The 19,284-nt window shown below is 28.8% G+C and overlaps 1 protein-coding gene across 2 annotated transcripts; it reads right to left on the bottom strand.

Annotated features, from left to right (window-relative positions):
• Window positions 1-4,364: 4,364 nt before the first annotated feature.
• Window positions 4,365-11,806, bottom strand: LOC127244448 (receptor like protein 22-like). 2 transcript variants are annotated; one of them, XM_051265000.1, is made up of 8 exons: window positions 10,962-11,806; window positions 9,817-9,888; window positions 8,481-8,771; window positions 8,328-8,399; window positions 7,516-7,587; window positions 6,682-6,753; window positions 6,119-6,409; window positions 4,365-5,649 (listed from the first exon to the last, which is right to left on the bottom strand). In XM_051265000.1, exons 1-8 carry the CDS (start codon window positions 11,746-11,748, stop codon window positions 4,454-4,456), a joined length of 2,853 nt encoding a protein of 950 aa, XP_051120957.1. In that variant the 5' UTR covers window positions 11,749-11,806; the 3' UTR covers window positions 4,365-4,453. The 2 variants fall into 2 exon arrangements, with proteins under 2 accessions (XP_051120957.1, XP_051120958.1); XM_051265001.1 differs by lacking the exon at window positions 7,516-7,587.
• Window positions 11,807-19,284: the final 7,478 nt, after the last annotated feature.

The raw sequence follows: 19,284 nt of genomic DNA, 5'->3' as shown, positions 1-19,284 counted from the left end.
GATTGCAGGGAGAACCAAACTGGTGGAGAAAGATTAATCCTGATGGATGGATATAAATAAGGTAATTACAGTTAATCAATTACTCCGTTTGTATTTTTTGTTATTATGCAGCAGCCCAGCATTTTACCACTTCTATAATAATAGACTAGTCAAGTGCTGCTATGCTAATAATTGTGTTGTGGATGTATGTATTTGCCATTTCTCTTTATGTATCATAAGTGGTTTGGAAGTTTTTCTTTTGAGAATTTTACTAATTTTCTTCATTCATAACAATAGTAGGGTGGGTGTGTTTGTAAGGTTTTGGGATTTGGTTTTGAAGTGTAAAATTTTGAGTTGAAACAGTTATTTGATGAAATATAAATATGTATTGATGTGATGTTTTGAATAGAAAATTATATTTTTTTCTAGAAATAATGTAAAAAAAGTGTTTGATTTGTTGTTCTTTTGGAGGAAAACATTTTGGAATAATAAAATTATAATCAAAATCTGACTATGGTTGTGTTCGTTTTATATTCTTAGATGAATATATTTATTTATGTTAGGTATGAAAATTGTGTTGGTGATATAAAGAAAATATTTTGTGTTAAATTGTTAATTTTTTGTGGCTGAATAAAATATATATTATATATGTATATATTCTATTTTTTTGTAATATTTATGGAAAATTTTAGCATTCAAAAATTGGTTGTATGAATAAATAAGCACCGCGCATTATATATATACAAATATCATACATTAATATTAAACAGATGTGTATAATAAAGGTATATACTGTTTTTTTTAATAATAACAATGTGCTAAAAATCAACTGTTGTATTTGTATCATATTTAACATATACAATGTGCTGTTTTGTAGTAATAATAATATTATGTGCTGTTGAGATTATATCATGTGTTTTATTTATTTATTGTATTTATATTATATTTAACATATACAATGTATTGTTTGTAGTAATATTATGTGCTGTTTAATATCACATGATAGAAGCATAATTATAGATTAGTAACAGTCTTTTAGATATGATTAAATAATATAAGGTAGTATTAATGTTAAAAAGACTATTTTGTCTTTATTAATAGTTAACTTAATATTTGTTTTATTATATAATTATGGGTATTTTAAAAAAAATTTATAATTTCTACCAATGTTTTATTAAAGTAAATATTAAATTATTTATTTATATAATTTATTAAAATAATACAACGCCCCAAATGTACACACGGCGTAAGACAAATTGGTATTGTTTAAAATTTCGATTTGAATTCAGTAAGAAAAAATTGTGCTTAAGCATCCAAAAATAAGCCAAAAGTTTTCAGGTCATACGGCACGCCATAAATTGGGCCGTGCCTGGGCCGATGAAAATCGAGTTATGTCTGGCCTTACCTATCTATTAATTCGATCTATTTAAATTAAATATATTTTATATTTAATATTTATGCTGATTGTGAGTTCGATTTTAATAATACCATGTACTTTAAAAAATATATATATATATATATTTCATATATTATAAAAAAAAATAATTAGCCTCCATCAAATGAAATTTCTAACCCCACCATTGAATTGATAGACAATGATATAAATGTAGCAAATTAACAATTAGCATTTACCTAAAACTATAGAGGCGACTCAAATTAAAATAATTCGAAGCCATACCCCATGAGACTCTCTTGTCAAGACATCCATCGAACATCCCTTCATTCTTACCATCATTTTCTAAAGATTTCCAAGGAAGGGACAAAGGTAGTCATCTCCATTGTAGCAATTTTTTATTTTTTTTTGCCAATGGATGCCCAAAGAAGGGACAAAAGTTTTCAATGTGTCAATTGTTCTCAAATGTAACAAAATATCCTCCAAATTGAGGTATATATTTCTCTCGAAAGATTATTGTATAATACATTGAACATCGTAAAATATGATAGGCTTGCCAATTTGTAATGTCCCCGATCAAACCATTCAACGACAAGTTCAAAGTGTGAGGGGGAGAGAACCAATTTTAAAAAGAAGAGTTTTGCGAATAGGATGCTGATCAATATATGAAAATGCAATAGATAACATACGAAAATATAACAGGCAACGTATGCTCTATAAAATATTAGTATGTGCTCTTACTTTTATTTTATATGCGTGTTGTAAATTTTTTATTTAATGTACTATTTGATATATATTATTATGTTATCAGCGCGATGCTGATTATTTTTAATCAGCTTGTAATCGCCGCCCCTTCAATAATTCGGAAATGAAGATGGAAAGCTTTTAGATATTTTAGAAGTCACATTCAAGATGAAAAACTTGAATTTACAACCGATTTAACATTTTAACAAGATGATTTACTCTTGACTACGCATATAGATTGTTGGTGTTAATACTATCGCATCAATTAGTTTCGTTAGCAATGTGTTGTTAAGAAGATTATAGAAGATGTTAGTTATTATTTGCTATTTGTTGACGTAATTATCTTTGTTAATATTGAGATAGTATGTTTTTTTTACCTCAATCCCATGTTTTTACTATTTGGACTCTGTGTTTTTCGAAAAAAAAATATATTTTTTTCTCTCACAAAACATTCCATAATACATTATTTTAATACAAAATTCAAACCAATTTTTTTCCAAACTCATCTAAAGAAACATATTTGTTTAGATTTTGTTGAACCTTATTACAATAGATATATCTATTTGCTTTTTTTTTTTTTTTTTTTTTTTTTTTTTTAAATTTTAGTCGATCTCCTATAATTCTTTTATTTTCCTTTTTTAGAAAATAACACTTTAATTGTATTTTAAGTTTCATAATTTATAATTTTTCATTATTTTAATTACTTAATTAATTATCTTAATATTAATATATGATTATTTGTATTATATAATAATTATTTTAACTAATATACTTTTTAATTAGTTATTAATTATACTTTTAATCTAAATTCTTGTATTTATGAAAAACCCACAAGTAAAGTAAAACAAAGAGAATATATAATATCAAAACTATTATTTAAAAAAAAAAAAAAAATCTATGAAAAGATCACTCAAATCCCACACACATGCAATTCGATGTTTGACATCACAAGGTTTATCATGTTGTTTACTTGAAATTTAATTTTAATTTCTTTACAATACAACCACCAAGATTCTCTATAAACTGACACTATTTATTCTTACAAATAAATAAAAATATATTTTTTTTTATAAAATATTACATCAAAATACTTTTAATTAAAATTTAAATATACAACCATACAAACTTTGTAAGTGATGATATTTTATATATATAAAGAAATTAATGTATAAATATTGACATAAATATATATAAATTTAATATATTTATAATATATAATGGAGTTTATATTAAAAAACATTAAGGGTGTTATTGTTTGTGGGTTTTAGTTTTTTTGTTTGGATTTTTTAACAGTAAAAAGTTGAATTTGAATAGTTGTTTGATGGTTGATGTGATGTGATATTTTGAATGTAAAATAAAGTTGTAATAAAATATAAAAAAATAAATTATTGTTTGATTTGATATTTAAAAAAAAAAAAGAATATGAATACTAAAAATTTGGGGAAAACCCACAAAAAAAACACAAGTTAAGATTTGGATATGGATAGTTGAAAATGACAAATTAAATACTTCTAAAGTAATAAAATATATATTATAGTATATATTACGTTAAATTGTGTATATTACAATTTTTAATAATATTTATAAAAAAAATTATTTATCTAAAATTACTAAATGAACAAACCTCTTATATTTTACGTATATTTTTATTTACTTTATTACATATAAAAATATTTTATATTTAAAATATTATATTTGACGCCTATTTATACAATTATATCAAATAATTATTTTAAACTAACATTTTTTCAATTCTCAAAACACTATAATAAACAAAAAAAAAAAAAAAAAAGGGCATTTTAAATAATAATAATATTAAAAATTTAGCATAAAACCTGATCAAACTTATTGACATAGCATTGGTTGAAACTGCAGGATAACAAATAATAATAATAAAAAAATTAAGTAGACAATTCATTTCTTGTTATTCAAACATGTTTCCAATTTGTTGTCCTAATTCTTATCACATATCAAACATATATAAGCAATTAGGAATAATATTGCAAATAGTTAAAATCCACAACAATTATCAAATAAAAATGAATTAATATAAAGTAAATATTTAAATTGTTATAATATTTAAATTATCATTTCACCACTAGAGACATAAGATTCTGATACTATTTTAGAATATTTAAATCACCGTCTCATTTAAAAACTTAAACTATCTGAAATATGCATTATTTATTTATTTATCTACAAATGAGAATCATCCAACATAAATTAATTCGAATGACGTATGTATCGATTCAAAATGAAATTGAAGGCAATATTATGAAATAAATATACCAAATTAACAAAGCATATATATATATATATAGATATATTAGTATTTACCTAAAAATATACGACGCCGAGGGCGACTCCTATTAATAATCCGAAGCCATACCCCATGAGAATGCCTTGCCAATTGATTCCATCGAATATTCCTTCATCCTTACCATCGTCTTCAAAAGATTTCGGGGGAGGGGCCAAAGGTAACACATTTTCATTTTCGCATTTTTTCGTCAACGGATGTCCACATAGCTCCGAGTTTCCAATGTAAGAATTATTTTCAAATGTCACAAATTGCCCTCCAGATTGAGGTATTTTTCCCGAAAGATTGTTATATGATACATTGAACTTCGCCAAAAATGATAGGTTTGTCAATTGGTTTGGAATTTCCCCACTCAAACCATTCGACGACAAGTCCAATGCCTCTAGTGCACTTAAGATCCCCAAACTCGTAGGAATATGGCCCGTGAGGTTGTTGTGAGACAAGTTTAAGTGTCGAAGATTGACAAGATCGCCAAAGGAATAGGGAACGCTTCCATAGAAGTTATTCATGGACATATCAATCATAGTAAATGCCAATGGCATCCGGCTATAGTTCGTTGATATACCTTTTAGAGTGATAATAGTTTCGGTCCACCAATCCATCTTCACCAAGCCTTTATAGAAGAAAATGTCTAAATACATTCGCCTTTGTCCCTTTGTATCTAGTACATCTTTATAATGCTTCAAATATGTTGTTGATAAGCGACCGGTGAAATTATTGTTGGAAATAGCGAGTACTCTCAACATGGGAAATGATGAGATCTTCTTGTTTGAATAAGGTATCGTTCCATAAAATCTATTAGAAGTTAAGCTAAGAATTTGAAGCTCGGGTAAAGTTTCCATCCAAATAGGAAATAAGTCGTGTATCTTGTTATAGCCAACATCAAAAGCCGACATTTGTGTGCAACGAGACAAGGATCGAGGCAAGGTTCCAACTAATTGGTTCCTACTCAATTGAAGATATTTGAGGGCACATCCATTGATAAATGTAGGAATAGGACCTTCAAACTCATTTGTCGATAAGCTTAACACGATCAATTTCCTCAAGTTTCCCATACATTCGGGTAGTGTGCCTTTCAAGCTATTGTATGAGAGATCAAGATACTCGAGGGAATTCAAATTGCAAATGTTCGATGGAATATCTTCGATAAGCTTGTTGTAGCCAAGTCTTAAAACACTAAGTCTTGACATATTTCCAATGCTAGAAGGTATTCTACCTGAAATTAATTTATTGGAGTTTATAATTAACTTTCGAAATAAAATTTAATCGGAAAGAGACTTGGTAATACAACTAATTGTATTTAATGTTTCAAAATACCATTTTATTTTTTAAACTCACACATCCACCCCTATGCGGTTCAAACATTTGTTCGAACCCCCAACTTTAGTATGTAGAGGGAGATACCAACCGTTTCAGCTTTAAAAAAATATTACCTCCGTCCGTCTATAAGAGTTGCATTTACTCATTGTACTTAACATTAAAGATATTCTTATATTTGTATAATTTTTCGTACAAATGTCAATCTATTAGTATTATAAGATACTAATTAAAGTATTTTTGCAATTTTTTCTACGTTTTGATATAATAATTAATATTTAAAGATCAATACGCAAAAAGTAAATGAGACCCTTTGAGCTGGACAAAGATATTACAAATTACTCTCCAAAGAAAATGCAAAATCATACCTGTAATTTTATTGTCGACGAGGTCCAACCATTCAAGCCTCTTCAATCTCCCTATTTCGTCGGGGATGACTCCAAAAATATTGTTCATTGACAATCCCAAAACTCGAAGTCGAAGGCATGATGTAAAATTGGATGGAATTTGTCCCTCTATGTGATTTTGGCTTATGTACAACAACTCAATCATTGGAAGTCCAAAGCACAAAGAATTAGGAATAGTACCCAATAATTGATTGTCATAGAGGATCATGCTTTCTAGGGTTGAAATATTGAAGATGGTTGATGGTATAAAACCTATTACCAAAATTTAAAAGAGCATAAGTTCGATTTATTTCAAATCATTATTAACTACTACATTTATTTAATTATGTATGGTTATTAATCAAATAAAATAAACCCAATACAATTTTATTTAATATTTATTCAAATAAAATAAACACACTATATTAATTAATCTATTTATTAAATAATTCATCGAAATAACCCTAAAACTATAATTCAATCATTCGAAGTAAAAAAATTCAAAGAGACAAATGCATATAATACTTTCAAAATATCGATCTTACCGAATAACGCATTCCCATTGAGATACAATTCCTTGAGCTCTTTCAAATTTCCAATTTCTTGTGGTATCACTCCTAAAAATATATACAAAATAATTAATAATTTTAGTCTCTAAGTATGATGATTGTTCATGTAATTTTAGACCATAAATTCTCTTATTTTAATCTATCATTCATTAAAATGAAAGTTTTAAGGTTGCATTCTTTTATGATTTTTCTTAAAATTTTTTTACTAATTATGTAATTATTATTTTTTTTCCTCTGAAAATATTAAATTAATTTTTATTTTTTTATATTATATTAAAAATTAAATTTATGTTCAAAATGTTATATCTTTATCTATTTATATCAAATCAATAACTTTTGAAATTCAAAATTGTACTATTAAATTATCTAATAAAATTATGGCAACTTAAAGTATATGCAACTGAAATTGAGAATATACACCTGTCTTTATTTAAGTTTTCAAAGATATTGCTATAGTATTCCTCAAATTTTATCGTATAAAAGATTGAATAATTATTTATATACATTAAACATAGCTTTCTAAATAGGTTCTCTTGTAATTTTAATTTTCTATTTTCATATTATCATACACTTACTTCTTTTTTTTTAAAAAAATATCACATATAGTATATATATTTTTAATAAAATATTACATCTAATCACTATTTTATATTTAAAAAAATAATTTAAAACACAAATACAAAATGTAAAGAATAATTAAATAGAAAAAACATACTATTAATCTCTAACAAAGAACATAGAAATTAATTTACATCATATGGAATATGCCAAAGTCTAAAAATATATAATACTTCAAAACATAAATCGTACCTGATAGCTCATTGTAATAGAGATTTAATACCTTTAGCCTTTTTAAATTTCCAATTTCTTTTGGTATAGCTCCTAAAAAATAAAAAATAAAAAAATTTGTTAATAATTCTAGCATTTAATTTAGATATGAATTTTTATAATTTTACTCAAAAGTAAATATGAACACCATTAAAATATTATCATACAATAATTTAAAGTAAACATCCAAGACTCGCCCGAGTCTGGGCGAAAGGAGCGCTTGCTTAATGCTCAATGTAAATAGGAGATCCATTATACTATCTTCGTCCAGCTCTAAGGGTCTCATTTACTTTTTGTGTGTTGATTTTTTAATATCAATTATTATATTAAAACGTAGTACAAATTAAAGAAAAATTACAAAAATACTTATATTAGTGTCTTATAATACTAATAGAAGGACATTTATAAAAAGAAAAATTATACAAATATAAGGATCTTTTTAATGTTAAGTACAATTACGCAAAAGGTGAATGAGACCCTTAAAGCCGGACGGAGGGAATATATATTTATGTTTATATATATATACTAATTTTTATATATAGAACTTATTTGATATTTGCAAAATATTAAAAAGATGTGACTTGATATTGTGGGGATATATTTATGGCTGTGAGCTCGTGAGTTCAAATCTCTAATATTTTTCGGTTTGAGTTTTGTAGTAATATTGACGTGATTTAATTTCACATAGAACGATATATGATTGATTTAACACAATGAACATATTTATATGGCACAACCCTATACTTAATTAAATGCAAATTATTTCGCCAATATTTATGGGATTATATATATACCTGATAACATATTGCTGCCAAAATCCAACCATTCAAGCTTCTGTAATCTTCCAATTTCTTTTGGTATCAGTCCTAAAACATAAATAAGAATAATTAGCCCAATTTATATTTAGATACAAATTAATTTTAATAAATTCAAGCAAAACATCATACCTGTAAATTTATTGAAGTGAAAATACAATTCTTGCAACCTCTTTAAATTCCCAATTTCTTTTGGTATGGTTCCATTAAACTTGTTAAATCCCAACGAAAGTATCCGGAGTTGATAACATGAACTAAATTTTGATGAAATATATCCGCCCATCGTATTATTGTATAGCCTAAGCTCTTGGAGAATTGGAAGTCGAAGACACATGTTATCGGGAAGTGCACCCGACAACTGGTTGTGGTCGAAATTTATAGACTCCAAGGTTGAAATATTGAAAATATTTGATGGTATCGAACCTGTTAAAATATAGATTATAGAAAAAAAAAACAAGAAATAATATAAATTAGTAATATTTTCTATATATAAAGATTAATTTAATTTTTCCCATGCATCACAAGCATTTTGGTATGATATAATTCTGAAATAACAGAGAGAGAATAATTGTTAATGTGATAATTAACTAAGCAATAATTTACAATTAGAATTCAAACTAAAAACTACAATATTTATTTTATTTTTTCTATAATAATTCAAAGAAAATCCTCAAATATTAATTTTTTGTGCATAATGGTAATAAGAAGATTTTATTTGTATGTAATTTCAAATATAAATTATCAATATATATGTGTTTATTTGTATTTTCCATGTTTACTTTCTCATGCAAAATATTTTTATTAAAAAGTGTTTATAATAATGGTTGTGGATGTATTATTTAGAACTCTGGATTTGAAACATTTTATTTGAGAAAAATAGTAATTTGAGTATGGAGTTTGAGAATACTTTAATTGAGATAGTATTTAGTATGTTGTTTCATTTTTCTTTGCGACATTAAATATTAATGAAAATGGGGACTTGATTTAATATTTTTCAATGATTTTTTTGTTTTGAATAATACAAGCCTAACTCCATGCTTTAAAAATATTTTACAATTTAAAACATTTATAATATTATTAAATAATAATAATAATAATGATAATAATAATATGACTGCTCTTTTTTTTTTTTTTCCGTATATTTTTTTAGTTGAAAAGTATTAAGATTATTCCAATTCAACATTGGTATGAAATTGTCCATTTTAGATCGAGTCGGTAAGAATTTGTTAAGCCTTGTACTAGTGAAATTTACGTGAGACTTATAAAATATAAGTTTTTTTTTTTATTTTTTTATTTTGTTGAATTTTTCAATATGAAACTTGAGTTTATACCTCAATATATAATGATATGATATCATGTATTGCCAAATATAAGAATATATTTTCTTGGAAGTACACAGTTATAAAATAGAAAAAAAAAAAAAAATGCTAAAAGTACAAAGTTATAATACTTCAAATTTAAATCATACCTGATAGTTCGTTGTTAGAGAGGTATAATTTCTTCAGCTTTTCTAAAGTTCCAATTCCTTGTGGTATCATCCCTAATATATATATACACATATATTACTAATTTTAGCATTTAGATATGCATGATTAATGAAATAGTTACTACTTACACCATTATGATAGATTGATAATTAGTTTTTCTTTTATTTTTTTTCAAAACTGTTTTTTTTTTTTTTTTTTTTTTTTATAGCTTTGTAAGTTAATTTTTTATCATTTTAGTTCAGTAACTGACGCCTGTATAGAAAACTGAGTATTCTTTTTCTGGTACAATTGGTTCTCCGACGTCGGAGATGCGCACATGGCATCCGTCTGCCATGTCGGAGCACACATGCCGCTAGATAGATGCAAAAAAAAAAAAAAAGAAAAGAAAAAAAGAACCTTACGGAAATGATAAAAGGTCAGTTATAAGACAAAAGAAATCTACATGTCCATCTGGAGCGCCTACCTGACGGATACATGTGCTCTAGTACCATATGGGTATCATGTGCGCATCTTCGGCGCCATAGAACTAATTTTGCCAAAAATTTTTACTTACAAGACGATTTTTATAAGATTCCAATTACGAGACTAAACGATAAGAAAATCGGTGACTAAAAACCTAGACACACACATACAATACAAAGTGAACAAGATTTTGAATTTTAGTTTGAACAGTAATTTGAAAATAATCTTGTTGGAAAAATAATATTTTTTTTATAAGGTTACATAGTAAATAGAGCTAAAATTACATGGATAGGTTATTTTTATAATTCCAAACAACATGTAAATTATTAATTTTTTATTTTTTATTTAACAAAAAATCTTTCCTTTTTGCATTATATAAACAATTTATCGTTTAATGAGTGCTAGCCATAGATTAAGAAAAAATTATTAAAAAATTTCAAAAAATTAATGTAAAATTTCAAATTTAAATTATATCTTTGAATAATAATTTTAATATTAGATTTATTACCTTTTTATTAACATTGTGAAGAAATTTGTTTGTCAAAGTTCTACAATGAAATATGCCCAATTGATTCATCAATTGCAAGTAATAACTAGTTAAACTTAACAAGCACACACAATTACATATATATATATATATGTGATGAAAGAAATAATATCGAACCTGAAAGATTGTTGCCAAACAAATGTAACTCATTCAAGTTTCGAACACTCCCAAGAGCTTCCGGTATCATACTTTGAAGAGAATTATTTGTCAATTGAAGAATCCGTAAACTCGACGCGTTCATGATTGAAGGGGGAATGCTCCCAAAAAATCCATTGCTATTCATGCAAAGTACTTTGAGATTTTTAAGATTGCTTGAAAACTTTGGAATTTCACCATTGAAAGGATTGAAAGACACGATCAAGGTTTCAAGCTTCGATTCATTTAAAAATGATTGGATAAATGAGTTCAAACTAGTGAAACTATTAGATGCAAGAGATAAGAACTCAAGTTTAGGAAATGAAGCAAGCCAATAGGGAATCTCCCCATGAAAATTATTTTCACTAAGTTTCATGTAAGTCAATCTTCGCAATCGAATCAAATCTTCTGGTAAAGTTCCACTGAAGTTGTTTCCAGAGATATCAAGCGAAATTATGGACGACAAATTTCCAAACTCGGGAGGAATGCTTCCAACAAGACCCATGAAGGAAATATTCAATCCAATAACCCTATGGTGACCTATGTCACATGTGACACCAATCCAAGTGCAAACTGAAGATGGAGAAGTCCAATTTTTTAGAACCTCGTGAGGATCAAATACAACACGACTTTTCAAGGCCGATAGAGAAGATTGATCACAATTTGAATTGGTTTTAGAGTAGACAAAAATAGGCAACAAGAAAAGCAAGGTGAGAAGTGTAATAGAATGGGAGAGTAGGATATAGTTCCTCGCCACGGCACTCGACATTTTGTGAAACTTGATGAATTAGCTAGAGAAAGAGAGAGATGTAATGTTGTGTTGAGACTTGAAGTGAAACTTGACATTTCTTGACAAAGTTGTTTCCATATTTATAGGCACACAATTAGGAGGGACTTTTATAAATACACCAAATTTAATGTATCTTTTTAAGATTATTCCCTCAATTCGCTAAATTATGTCATTTTTTTTTGTTAGGGTTGTTAAGGAGATGCATGTTAGAGAGTTAATTAGTTTGAGTTTAGTTGGTACTAATAATGAGATATTAGTATTTTATGAATGAAAGAGGTTATTTCTGTGTAAATATATTTTACATGCAAAAGTCGTTATTTCTGTCTTTTGACCGCGCGTGACACGCGGCCAAAGAACAAAAATTGTGATTTTTGTAAACATGTAAAATATATTTTTGCTAGCGAGATAAATAAATGGCAGAAGTGATAATGAGTATAAGTGGAAGATTTTTTATTTTTTTTCAATTTTCTCACTAAAATTTCAATACAAATTCAAATTAAACATTAACACATTTAATATTTTTGGATAGAGGGGAGCACAATTTTGAAACCAGGCTGGATTAGTTTGGCATAGTTTCTAATTTGGCCAAAAAATCAGGACAACTCTGATATTTTTTTTAAGTATTTTTTTTATAAAGACGAAGACAATGAGTCAAAAGATTGAATACTTTAATTTTTGAATTAGAGATTTAGAGTTATTAATTATGTAATATGTTTATTAATTATTTTTTAAATATTTAAATTTCAACATTTTATTTTTTAAAAACTTTTTCAGCCTAACTTTTTTCTTTTTTTTTGGCCAAGTTTCGGGCCATGCGCGTTTTTTCCACTCTAATGAAATATAATTGAAACTGAATTGTTGAAATAATAAAAAAGAAAAAAAATCAACTTGAACTAGTTATGATTATTCTTATTATTATTTGTTAAGTTTTACTTTTTATAAAAATTGATTTGTTTGACAGGGTAATAAATAAATAAAAAAAAAAACACTAGCATTTTGTTTTCCCAATACAAAGTTTCAATTGCGATTCCCTAAAAATAATAATAAACAATACAAAAATTTTTTTATAAAAAATATAAGAAAAAGTAAAAAAAAAACTTCAAATACTTATTAAAAAAATCAAAAAGTCAAATATATTCCACTTAAAATAATATATTATATACTTTTGATATAATTTTTCATGTCACACACAAAAAATCAATCAATTTAAAAACATTGTATGAACGAAGCTTAAATATATACATAATTAAATAATTTGTAGATGATGCATAACTACTCGTGTGTTTCACAAAAGTTGCTTTAGAAAATGCATTCATAGTTTGGAAAGATGTTTCCATCTAAATCATATGAAAAAAGAAAAAGAAAAAGAAAAAAATAAGTAAAGCAAAGGTTGGAACCAAATGATAGTTACACAATCTTATATTTATTTATTTTCATGATGAGTGTTGTAAGATATTTCCAACATGTTGTAAAGCCAAGATGATAGAATAAGTAAATCAATCAATATAATTAGGATATCAAGTGAAGATTTTTTATATTCACACACTTCTACGTATCAATATCTCTCAAAATGGATGACTTAGTGGTGCGGGATAAATTTGTAACCGTATTGAACTGAAGTTTATTCAGAATGTATTCGAACAATAACGGCTGTAAATTTCCATGTTATACAAAATAATAGTCAATTTGACAAATGAATTGTTAGTGTACAATTAAAGTATTGTTCAAATGTAGTCCGAATTAACTTAGACATATCATTTTACTCTAATTTGTGAGGTTAATTGCATTTTCATTCCAAAAACTTTTATATGTTAATTATTTGAAGCCCGAATTGACTTAAGCTTCTTTTTTATTGTTCACCATGAAAATTCCTAAAAAAATCAATCCCCTCAAAAAAAAAAAAAAAAAAAAAAAAAGAAAGAAAACACTTAAAATACAAAAAAAAGTTTAATCATGAATTTCATTCTTTTCTAAAAATCCATGGAGTTTCCTCTTACACCTCAACTACCACTCTCAATCAATTTATGTCGATTTTTAAGATTTTACAACATCATCAAAAGTAGATTAAAGAAGATTTAAAGCCACCAAAACTCAAGTATTAAATTACATATGTTCTATCATTATTATTTATTTATTTATTCATCTCTTAAATTCTCTCAAAACTATTCTCACTCTTGAATAGTTTAAAAGGAAATGTTATATTCTAAATCTGTATATCAACCAACGAATAATGTTTCAATTATCAACCAATGTAAATTTGATATGTGAATTATACCCATAATTATACTACCAATTTGAACAACAACGTACAAAACTAACATATTTTTTTGTATTACCTTTATAGTTTCATATATATATATATATTGGCTTAAATTGTTTATGTCAACATATTGTTTTGACAACCGTAAGCCAAATTTAACTCAAAAGGTATTCTTACAGTAAAGATAAGAACCAAAAAGATATTTACCAAGATCTATTCATCGTATTGAGTTATATGTTAGAGAAGTTCCGAGCCAAGGTGATTCATGAAAACTTTCCCCAAACTGAATAATGACACTAGTGGTCGAGCAGCGATTAATGGGATCCCTAACTCAATCAGTGTCAGAATACCCAGTCAATACTAAGAACGAATGAGCTGAATAATGACTCGTCCGAGGAACGTACATTAACTGACTGACAACATGAACAACATAAGCATTTCGAGTCCACTAATCGTCACGCAGATAAGGCTTCCCACTAGCTAACGATACAATATATGATCGTCAAGAGGGACGCCATCCATCGGAGTAAGGTGGCAGACATAATCAAGAGGTATATGAGCAATCTTGAAGTCAGTGAGATCCACTTGAGACAGAACATCAGAGGCATACTTGGCTTAAAAGAGATAGTATCCGTCGGAGACCGAGAAAGTACCGAAAAGGCCCTAAGCTCTTCATCCCAAAGTGACAGTGTAAATGATACTACAACTCAGAGATACCGGACTGATCATCTCCTGTGATGATCATGTCATCCACATAAAGTAACAAAATAGTAACTCGAACAGACCCGCGACAAATAAAAAGAGCAGAGTCAAGATAGTTGGAAATAAAGCCAAGCTGGAGCAGAGTATAGCTAAATTTCGAAAACTAAGCTCGGGACGTCTATTTCAAACCATACGAAGCACGACGAAGTTTGCATACCTTAAAGGACGTAGAAAATTGGAAGGATGAGACATATAAATATCATCGAATAGATCACCATGCAAGAATACATTTTTGACATCTAGTTGATGCAGAAGCCACTGACGAGCGACAACAATAGCTATAAGGCAATGGACAAAGGTGAGGTGAGCAACCGACGAAAAATTCTCCTCATAGTCGATTCCATACTTTTGGGGGTAGCTTTTAGCTACCAAACAAGCTTTGTAGCGCTCGATGGATCCATCCAAGTGGGTTTTGATAAGGAATACCCACTTACAACCTATAGATTTTTTTAGGGGGAAGATCAATCATATTCCATGTATTACTTTTTTCTAAAGCCTGTAACTCCTCAGACATAGTCTGCCGCCACAATGAGTCCGCATACGCCTCACAAAAAAACCTAGGCTCATGATGGGACAAGTGACAAAGAAGCAATTAAAATCAAGTAGATATGTTGGGAGATGACTAACCTGAGTGGAACGGCGTGGGCCAGGATTAAGGTCTGAGGTTGGTGTAGTGTTAGATTCTGGTAGTGGTGCGGGATCAGGCTCGGGGGTCAGTGTCGGTTCAGAAGGTGCAATCGGGACGGCGTCAGGAGCGGAAGGTGGAGGCGCATCATCAGAAGGAAAAAGAGATGGTGAGGACAAAGTAAAGAAGTGAGACGAACAATCAAAGGGAACTTAAAAGTGGGATAAAAAAGAAAACTTAGTATGTTATCAGAATGTAACATGACAAGAAATACGTAAACTATTGGAAATAGAGTCCTAACAACGATAATCCTTATGCTCTACCCCGTATCCCAGGAAACAGCATAGACATGCGCGAAGTTTTAACTTAGTGCGCTCATAAGAAGGAAGAAGAACGAAACTGACACAACTGAAAGGATGAAGATAACTATAATAAAGAGAGCGATTAAAAATTCTTTCAAAAGGATTGACTTTACCCATGACAGAGAAAGTGAGATGATTTATAATGTACACAACATTAAGCGCGGTTTTCCCCAAAAAATGATCTGGATAAAAGGTAAATAAGAGAATAGTGCAGACTGTATCGAGAATATGATGGTATTTACGTTCAACACGACCGTTTGTTTGAGAGGTGTATGGACAAGAGCGCTGAACAACGCTACCCTGAGTAGACAAAAAATGAAGAAATGAAGAATATGTATACTCAAGGGCGTTATCTATGCAGAGAGTTTTGATGGTGGAGGAAAATTAGGTGCAAATCATGTGAGAAAATTGCATATAAATAGATGAAAGTTCAGAACGATGTCGCATAAAATAAATCCATGTAAAATGAGAATAGTCATTAATGACAAAGTAACAAAAACCATTTACAGAGACAACGGACAAAGGTCCCCAAATATCAGAGGGAATTAATGAAAATGGTTTATCTGCTACAAAAGTACTATAAGGGAACAAAAAAGCATATTGTTTTTCCAATGAACAATCCATACAATCAAAAGACTCGAAACTGACAGAACCTAAAAGATCCTTACTAATCAAATACCTAAGTTTAGTAGAGGACACATGACTGAGACGGAGATGCCACTGAAGGCAAGATGGTGTAGACGTGGTAGCGGCAGAGATAGGGGAGCAAGAAAGCTAAAGTTACTCAAGTTTAAATAAGTCGTCCACCTTCCGGCCTCTCCTGAGGGTCCTCCCGGTTACATGATGTTGCAGACATGACAGTATTGGAAGAGAATCTGTTTAAGGAGAGCTTCCGAATCCTACGACGAATGAGGTACTAGACTGAGGAGGACCACGAGTATGCCGAGACTTGGAATTACTGCCGTCAGATCGAGTAAGCCTTTTAGGACAATATTGTATAGTATGACCTAAAACATGACAATAATGACACTCCACCTTGGGGCAGTGACCGAAGTCATGATCAAAGGACTGACATCGCTTGTAGCGGAGTTGGCGACTCTGAGTAGGGTTACAGGTGTCGGTAGCTAGAGCAAAATCAAGGGGAGGAGCCTTGACCAGGTGAAAGTGAGTTTTTTCAAATAGAATCTCCTGAATAGCTGCATCTAATGCAAGAAACAGGTGCCGATGTAACAGGGAGGCACAAATTGCCTCATATTCTGGACGAAGAGCCATCAAAATCTGAATAAGGCGTAGATGATCAAGACTAATCTCAGTCTGATCCAACCGATGCCAAATAGGTTGCACCTGAGCAAGAAAGTTGTTGACAGATTATCTCGATTCGTATTTTAGACCATGTAGTGTGCTCCAGAGGTGATAATAATGCGCCAAACCAATAGCACAGAAATAGACTGCCAAGAAATCCCAAGCCGCCATAGCAGTTTCAAATTGGGCAAGCTAAACCTATATCACCGGAGTAGATGTATTGCAAAACCAGGTAAAAATTTGATGATTCTTACTATCCCAACCCTCCAATTTTTCAATATATGATTCAATAGATTTAAGGCCACGCGCAACTTATCCTATAGGAAGGCGAGCAACGGAAGCAACTATATCCTCTGTAACAATCTGCCATAACTTTCTGTCTATCAAAAAACTTTTCATCGATTGTGCCGATAAACTATAATAATCTTCGGACAAGGTAATATTTATAACATCCATCTTTTCCTATCAAAGAAAAAAATAGCTGAGAATAGATAATATTTCAAGCCTAAAAGTGAATCGACAAAAATACAGATAGAAAACCGAATCGGACCCAGGAATTAGAAAAATCAGACAATCACAAAATAGTGTTCAAATGGATAAACAAAATATACGATCGAGGAGGAAATTTTGACGGTTCGGAAAGCTCCGGAAACCATTGCTGCATGCGCTGCCGTTCAGGGCGCATTTCGGAGGTCGGCTCGTTGTATGGCGATGCATTCGTTGGTGATGGTGGTGACAGTTGGAACAAATTAGAAAGATGGATCTGAGATGAGCAGCATTTTGGGTTGTTTTTGGATTATACGGGGAGAAATCAGGACTGTTATACTATGTTAGGATAATTGAAATAAACTGAATTTCTCAAAAAATAATTAGGATTACATCGTCATATATATCCAGATTGGGTATAGGCCGAGCTATATACATAAATATAAATGTATACAACATATATCAACACTATTATTAGTCAATTTTTTTTTAAAAAAATATTAAATCAAACACTTATTTTTTATATTATACTAAAAATTAATTTTATATTCAAAATATTATTTATATCACACCATATTGAAATTCAAATTTTTTATCATGCAAATCCCAACGTGAAATTCAAACTCCTACCAATATATGACGAAACATGACCACAACTAACATTATTGAACTTTTAACATAGAGTGAGAAATATATACTCCCCCCGTCTCAAAAGAAGGTTGTCATTGATTTTTTGCGTGTTGATCTTTGAATATTAATAATGATATTAATACGCAGTACAAATCAAGAAAAGAAAACAAAAATATGTTTATTAGTCTCTTATAATACATATACAATGAAATTTTTCGAGTAAATTATTCAAATATAATGATATTTTTAATGTTAAGTACAATGACGCAAAAATCAAATGACAACCTTCTTGCGGGACGGAGGGAGTATATAACTCCTAAAATTCACTTGTAGAAATTATAAACATGTAAAAATAATACTCCCTCCGTCCCAATATAATAGTTTTGTTTACCCATTTTTTTCATTCCAAAATAATAGTCTCATTTTTATAAATAACAATATTACCATAAAACTATCCCTACTTTTTCATTATTATTACACAATTGTCACTATTTTTTACACTAATATACTTACAGGAGCAAAAAAGTTATTTATTTTTATTTTTTATCAACTACTAATATAATATTAATATTTTTTAAATATCGTGTCCAACGCAATAAAGACTGTACTTTTTAACAGATAACCCCGAATTATTTAAAGCAAATATGTGTGTGAGCCTCTCTTTGAGCGGAGAAATTAAAGAAACAAGACAGAGACTTGACTTCATTCAATAAGGCTTTATTAAAGGGGAAACACTTTATTATCATCTGTCAATGTTATTTTCTTTCTTTAATAAAGAAAAGTTAGGTGTGTTTACTTTGATTGACATTGTTTCTAATAAATGTACGAATTTGTTTAATTGGGGTTTGAAATTAATTGTTAATTTAAATTTTATTTTAAATCATATTGATATAATGTTTTATGAAAAAAAAATACTTTTCCGTCTCAAACAAATGTATCTTTATAAATTTTTATAATAAATTAAAAAATAATGCTCTCTTCGTTCCACCACAAATAACATCTTTTCCCTTTTTTTTTTTTTTTTTTCTCTCCACAAAAGATGAACTTTTTTTAATTTTAATAAATTCATCCATCTCAAACATGTTGAA

This window comes from Andrographis paniculata, unplaced genomic scaffold (genome assembly GCF_009805555.1).
Source record: "Andrographis paniculata isolate CXL003 unplaced genomic scaffold, ASM980555v1 Contig9END, whole genome shotgun sequence".
In the NCBI taxonomy this organism is placed as follows: Eukaryota; Viridiplantae; Streptophyta; class Magnoliopsida; order Lamiales; family Acanthaceae; genus Andrographis; species Andrographis paniculata.
Note: the sequence above shows the minus strand (reverse complement) of the source record. Positions and strands in the feature narration are given on the sequence as shown.

Bases quoted from the DNA above. Each gene is read 5' to 3' on its own strand.
- LOC127244448 (XM_051265000.1), bottom strand. From the start codon at position 11,748: ATGTCGAGTGCCGTGGCGAGGAACTATATCCTACTCTCCCATTCTATT. The intron at 6,754-7,515 runs GTACGATTTATG...ATATATTTTTAG, and splicing joins CTATTACAATGAGCTATCAG to GAGTGATACCACAAGAAATT. The intron at 6,410-6,681 runs GTAAGATCGATA...TTTTGGTAATAG, and splicing joins CAATGGGAATGCGTTATTCG to GTTTTATACCATCAACCATC.